Genomic DNA, 6,343 nt, shown 5'->3' with positions numbered 1-6,343 from the left:
AATTTTAAATTCTGCCACATTGTAAATTTTTGGTGCAGTTGGTTTTATTTAGCAACACTGCAGAAATATTATTGCATGGGTATGTTATGGTTCATTTTTAAAAGGACAAAAAAAAAAAAAAGAACAGCTTCTGGAGGCATACCTCATTGTTATGCACACTGGGAATTTTAACTGTGCCCCAAAAGCCTATCTTAGTGTTCTCTGTTTCTGCATTGTATGCAGTCAAAACAGGCTACTAAATTTTACTGTCATATTTAACCACAGCAAATGGCTTATCTGAACAGAGGCTCTGGGTGGGTTGATAAATCCTTTAAGAAGAAAAACCTCTACATCCCAAGTTTAAATAAAGCAAAATGCTTTGATAGAATAATTGAGCAACACACGAGTCAACTACGTGGCTTCTGTTACAACCAGTTTGAAAAAGGTACTGTGATTTTTACCTTCCTGTGATCTGATTTTAAAATCTTTATGTAATAATTATTTTAAAGTTTGCATCCCCATCCCAATCCCTAGTCCTATAAGCAAGCTTTTGGTGGAAGTCCTTACAAATGCTTGGCTTAACTCCTAAAGTGTGCAATACTTGTTAGGGTGATTTTTATTTTTAAATTGTGTATGGTACTAGGAGGGTCTCCTTAATCATTCGTCTATCAATGCCTGCTATGATATGCTTGTAGCTCATGTATACGTACATCTGGTTAGTGGTATCATGAGGTGTCCTGACATCCATCTTCAAAAGCATCTTATTTTTTGCTGCACTGACCTCAGGAAGTGAATTTAAATCTTCCAGGGTAGAAGGACTGATTTACAGATAGCACTGAGTTGGGGGGTGGCATAGTCTGTCAGATTCCAAACTGCTTTTGCATCTCATTGATGAACAGAGTCTTTGCCTTGAAGTTATTTTCCAATCAAAATATTTTTAATTTAACACTGTATTTGCGATACATTGTATGGAAGGTATAATACAGCTCTGTAACCTTAAGCTGTGTAAGCTCTACATCTTATGGAAGGACTGCAATGGTCCAGTTACAAACAGGAAGAAGTACAGAACTATTTATCAATAACAAATTTACTTGGAGTACTTTAGAGGAAAGCCTTTTTGCCCTAAGTGTGGGAAAGAAAAAAAATCCAAAGGAACTCATTTGGAAACTTGACAGTGTGTTGCAAACACAGAATTATTTTGCTACTTTTTTTTAACACTGCATCAGAGTAGATCAGTTGGCAGGCTTAAATCTCCTCACGGTCTTTCTATAAGAAAGATTTTTCTCACCCTCCCATCCTTTACCCTTCTGGCTTAAAGTAGTGAAGTTTTCATCCTGTTTGTAGACCTGTGCTCTTAACTTTTTTGTTCCCACAGCAGCATATACTGGAAAACAAGTTGATCTGCCCTTTTTGTAGATTTAAATTTGGAGTGGAGAGTTAAGTTCCATTCTAAAATTCACTTGTTCTCACTTTCTTAGCGTAACAAAATACAACGTGAAAGAGGCATGTACAGACAAATGTCTTTGCTAACTGTACAGTAAGTATAGCATGTTCATTGCAAAGCTTCATGTTATTGCTGCTGCAGCAGCAAGATATCCAAAGTAGGATAGTCACTTTCTCCTGAGATACAGCTTGAGTGGCATTTGCACATAAACTGTTGCTGCTTTCTTTGTTTGTTACCCGAGTTCTAACTTCTCCAGTGTACAAACCTCTCCAGAGCCTAAGTTAGGGTTTACCACAATTCCAGTAATCTTCAAGAATGGACTTACATCTGACCTGTTTCAAACAGGAAGGTGTTTGTAAATCATGTTTACAAAGTGTAGTTTACAACAAATTTTTAACTGATTTCTGATCAGCGCTTTCACAATGCTTTCATCTTGATATGTTTCGTGATTCTGATATGAAATCATTTAAGACTTGAAAAAACCCATGCATCATAAAACTCGACTTTTTTTTTTTTTTTCACACAATGTCTTCAGTAGACAGTGACTTCTGGATTCAGACCAATCAATAAAGGGGATCAGTTCTCCATTTGCTTTTCTTGTGTCTCCCTCTTGTTTTGCAGCATCAAGCTATGTTCATGAGAACAGGCAAAACACTTCCCTTAGGGGGTGCTGCAGGGTTCCCGGTTAACACCAAAACCCAGAACTTTAAAGATGTTTCAAGCCTTTCTGTTAGTACAAGCATGCTTGTAGCAGCCGGATTTTTACTTCCTAACTTGCTGACAACAAAGCTGTACATGTGACCTAAGTTTTTCCAGCTTCAGTGAACATCTACTTTAGAAAACCTGCGTGCCTCTTAGCTCAAAGTTAAGCAGAGCTGAAGCCACTAATGCTACTGTAAGTAAACTAATAACGATGCAATTAACATTAAGGGTTGTACCAACCAGCTGAAGTTCTTACAAACAAGAGGCTGAAATAATGCATGGTTAGTGGCAGAATTACAGTTAGTTCTACTATCCTAGCTAAATATAGATTTGATAGCTTCTGGTTTAATTCTTGTCTTTAACGTTAGGCTTCCCTGCAGGGCAGAACTGAAAAATTCTGTTGTATAAGCAGGTTGTTCATACTAGATTCACGTGAAGAGATGTAGTTTACAAACCCAAGAGCTTGTGCACACCATCTTTTCCAACAGGAAGCCTCAGCATTCTAGCACTGACCTATTCAAGAAAAGAGGACAGCTTTGGCACTCGGTGTGCTCGTGACTGGGGTAAGGTAGCAGAGTGTTTTGTTTCTGACAACAGCTCTGTTCTGGTAACATAGTCTCACCCCTCCTCTGAGAGGGCATGCTCTATCTTTGGATGCTAAATGCTGTGAAGAAAAACACTTGATCTTCAGGCAACCTGTCCGAAAAGGACATAGAGCTACAGCTCTGTCATAGTACAGGTATAGTCTGGGAAATGCTCTGTTGAAGTTAACACACACTGAACTGTAGCCCTGACAGAAGTACAGCCTGTTGTGCTAGCCAGTACATAAAGAGTGAGACAATTCCTGCCTGTTCTCTTTTTCATTACTTTTTCATAGCTTTAGTATAGCCATGTTTTGAAACTGAATACTTCTGTGAACAGTCAGGAGTAGCAGATGACTACTCCTTGACTTAACTGCAAGTACTAATAAATACCAGGCTAGACTTGCACTCTGCTGGCAGTCAAGACAAAGTTAAATCACTAGCACAGCAGGTCACGCTAACCATAGACTACACCACAAATTTACATAGTTAAGATTTCACAACTTTATTTTGGGCTAAGTTGTTAGGCAATAGCAGCCCTCCTTGTTAAGCAGTCCTTAAACTCCTCATTGCTGTTCCCCTGGAGAATTGCACCAAACTGGTCTCAGGCCGCTTGCACTGCCCAACCCTCATTGTTAGCCACCTCAAGGTTGGACTCCGTGCCCAAACTTATTTGGACCCCTTTCTCCTCTTGGCCAGCTCAGCTAGTTCTTCTTGGATATGCTGGACAGAAGCAGTATCTCCCTTCTGTTGTGCCTGCTTGAGAGCTTCTTTGTACACTTGTTTTGCTTGCAGAAAGTCTTCTGTAGCAAGAGGAAAAAGGGGCATGGCTAGCCCATTATGTCACCTGTTTTCAGAGTCCCCTCCTGAAGCTGACCACATGCAAAGGACAAGCAAGGACTACTTGGAACACATAAAGAACCAGGGAGATTCAGAAAACATCCAGCATACGGTGCCAACTGCAATACAGGTATCCGCAGTCAACACAAGCACAGTGACATAGGCTGGACACTTATTTACCTACCTTTGTGCATCAGAATTGCTGCCAGGTTATTCAGCACCATGTGCTCCTCAGGGTGTTGAGTCTCCTTTGCCAGCTCAGCTGCCCTCTTCACGTAAGAGTGTGCTTCATCGTAATGCCCCTGAGCATCCAGCACAGTTGCCAAGTCATTCATCAGGACCACAGTCTGCACCAGGACAGAAATGGAAGCCTCAGAGCAAGACTCATGTAGAAGTCTGGGGCAGCAGGAGCACATATTCATACCCCTGTCACACTAGTAAAAGTAGTATTTCCCAGAGAAGCTTTCAGTAAGAAAGTGTCTTGTATTTATATATCAGCATGCTGCACGCTCGTTATTCCTGGCAGGAAAACAGAACCTAATTTAAGGCTGTGTATATTTGATGCCAGCAAAGCTTTTAAAGCTGCCTCATTCCCTAGGAGATTATTTTAGTACTCCAACTACCATTGTACACATCACCTGTGGATGAGTCTCTCCCTGAACATCATTTGATATCTGCAGAGCCTTCTCATACATTTTTTGGGCCACTGGGAGCTGGTTAATGTTTAGCAGATAGCGAGCATAGGAGTCTAGGCTCATCCCAAGCAAGAGACGGGTGTTGGCCTTTTCTTCAGCTGCAAATAGAGAGGAGTGGAAGTAATCACTTCTACAAGATCAAACATGAGTCTCCATCCTACAAGAGCGGGAAACTCATGCAGCGTGAAGACAATGAATTGACATGAAGATGGTGTTTAGGCAATACAGAAGACAACATCAAGGACAGGGAAATGGAGAAAAAAAATAATGAGAAGCCTTCAGCAGACAAGGCAGTTTCACCTGGTAAGACATCCTCAGGCAAGTCCTTTTGCTTGGCAATCTTCTCCTCTAAGGTCAGGATGCAGAACTCGTAGCCAGCCAGGGCTAACTTGTGCCTGCAAAGTACAACAACTGATCAAAGCAAGGCTCCTTCCATCCCTGAAGGGACAGACGCGAACACCTTCAATCCCTCATTCTAGAGGGGCCTGTAAAACCAGACCCTTCTTGCCCTCAGTGCGTTCTTCTTGATCATGGCCTGTACCCTTCTCTTGACCTATGGGCAAAGGGATCCAAGAGGTGGAAGGGCCCCCCCTCCCCCCGAGATAAGGCCAGCTAAGGCAACCCATTGCTCCACTGAAAAATGAAGCTACAAGTTACCAGCCACCAACTGCTTCAAAAGCCTTCTCTCCTGCGAGGTGTGGATTTAAGACTAAAGAGCTATGTCCTCTATGGCTCCTTCTGCCCTAAGCTGGGCAGGTCACAACAGCAATCACTATGCTACACAACAGTGGGTAGGCAAATACGCCTGTGAGAACTTTTATGTTGATTGTATCTTGTCACATCAAAGCTTCCTCTATTCTTAAAGAGCCTCTGCTTGGCCACCACTGCCAGTGCAAAGCCGAGATGAAAGCAAAAGATGCCTTTAGCAGGGAACTCACTGTTTTTGAGCAGCATAGATGCTGGCCAGCTTAAGGGACATCTCGAGGATTGCATTGTCATCCTGCCAGAAGGACAATACAGCTATTATTATTCTTACATCTTCCCAACAGAAATATTTTATCAGAGAACAAGTTTAGACCTTGAAAATGCCCATCCTATAGTCTCCAGAGCTGCCATCCCCTTAAAGGAAATTCTTGAGAATCCAGCAAACTCATAGATAGTATTGCCAATTTCCAGAGGGAGGTATTACAGCACAAGAAATAGATCAAAGAAGAATTAATACTTCCAGCTGAAAGCTTTGATCAGAAGAACATACCTCCTTTGTGTCCCCTGCAAGCAAATAGCTCATACTTGCTTTGTAGAGCTTTTCTGCCTGAAATGAGAATTTTGAAGAGAATACTGAGGAATGATGGCACTTAAAACAAAAGATCTCTATGATGGCACTTAAAATAAAAGATCTCTACACTTTACAAAGGCAGACTACTGCGTGACCTCTGTCTCACAATTTGTGGCATTTACATTGTACGGCAAGACCAGTTAGAAGTGAAAGGCTAACGTGAGTCCAGTGGTACTACCAACTACTCGGTCCCTTCAGTTTCTACTTTAGGACTGCCACAAGTTTACCACATGTGTGTGTGTGTGTTCAGGGCTTTCCCAGATTCTCCTTAGAACAGCCATCTGAATGCTTGATGTGGCATTTGACAGTAAAAAGTACTCCTTCCCTTACACACCATGTAAGAGCTCAAAGTTTAACTGTGAAAGCATCTTTCTTAGCAGCATGTGCTCCGTGGGACTGCAGTCTCAAGGCAGATTATTCTGCTTTATACTGGGAGATGCCTGCCTCCCAGCTCTCAGTACGCAGCTTGTCACAGCATCCCACACCTTCAAGACCTTGCACAAGACAGCAGCCTCTTAAAATTCAGAGAGAAGAAAACGGAGCTACTCACATTGTCCAGCTGTCCCCGCATGAAGGCCACGTTTGCCATCTGGAAGAGACAGACAGTGCTGAAGCTCCACAAAGGCTGCAGGGACTAGCTTCAACACAACTGCTTTTCCTTCTACCTCCAGCTCCACCATAGCCCCAGCATATGGCACTGCATCCCCCAAAGGGAACTGCAGCCCCACGGCGACTTCTAGCACGGACTAGACACGACGTGGGCCTG

At 42.4% G+C, this 6,343-nt stretch overlaps 1 protein-coding gene across 1 annotated transcript; it reads right to left on the bottom strand.

Moving 5' to 3' along the window:
* Positions 1–3,195: 3,195 nt before the first annotated feature.
* On the bottom strand, positions 3,196–6,166 carry TTC19 (tetratricopeptide repeat domain 19). The gene is made up of 7 exons (XM_009709073.1): positions 6,128–6,166; positions 5,497–5,553; positions 5,180–5,241; positions 4,542–4,636; positions 4,185–4,339; positions 3,731–3,893; positions 3,196–3,509 (listed from the first exon to the last, which is right to left on the bottom strand). Exons 1-7 carry the CDS (start codon positions 6,164–6,166, stop codon positions 3,376–3,378), a joined length of 705 nt encoding a protein of 234 aa, XP_009707375.1. The 3' UTR covers positions 3,196–3,375.
* Between the last annotated feature and the right edge of the window lie 177 nt (positions 6,167–6,343).

This window comes from Cariama cristata, unplaced genomic scaffold (assembly GCF_000690535.1).
Source record: "Cariama cristata isolate BGI_N322 unplaced genomic scaffold, ASM69053v1 scaffold21851, whole genome shotgun sequence".
NCBI lineage: Eukaryota > Metazoa > Chordata > Aves > Cariamiformes > Cariamidae > Cariama > Cariama cristata.
Note: the sequence above shows the minus strand (reverse complement) of the source record. Positions and strands in the feature narration are given on the sequence as shown.

What these genes read in the sequence shown, in the direction of transcription:
- TTC19 (XM_009709073.1), bottom strand. Translation starts at nt 6,166, where the DNA reads ATGGCAAACGTGGCCTTCATGCGGGGACAGCTGGACAAT. An exon ending in TGCGGGGACAGCTGGACAAT is followed by an intron (nt 5,554 to 6,127) that starts GTGAGTAGCTCC and finishes TTCTCATTTCAG; the next exon opens with GCAGAAAAGCTCTACAAAGC. An exon ending in AGCAATTCTGATGCACAAAG is followed by an intron (nt 3,510 to 3,730) that starts GTAGGTAAATAA and finishes CTCTTGCTACAG; the next exon opens with AAGACTTTCTGCAAGCAAAA.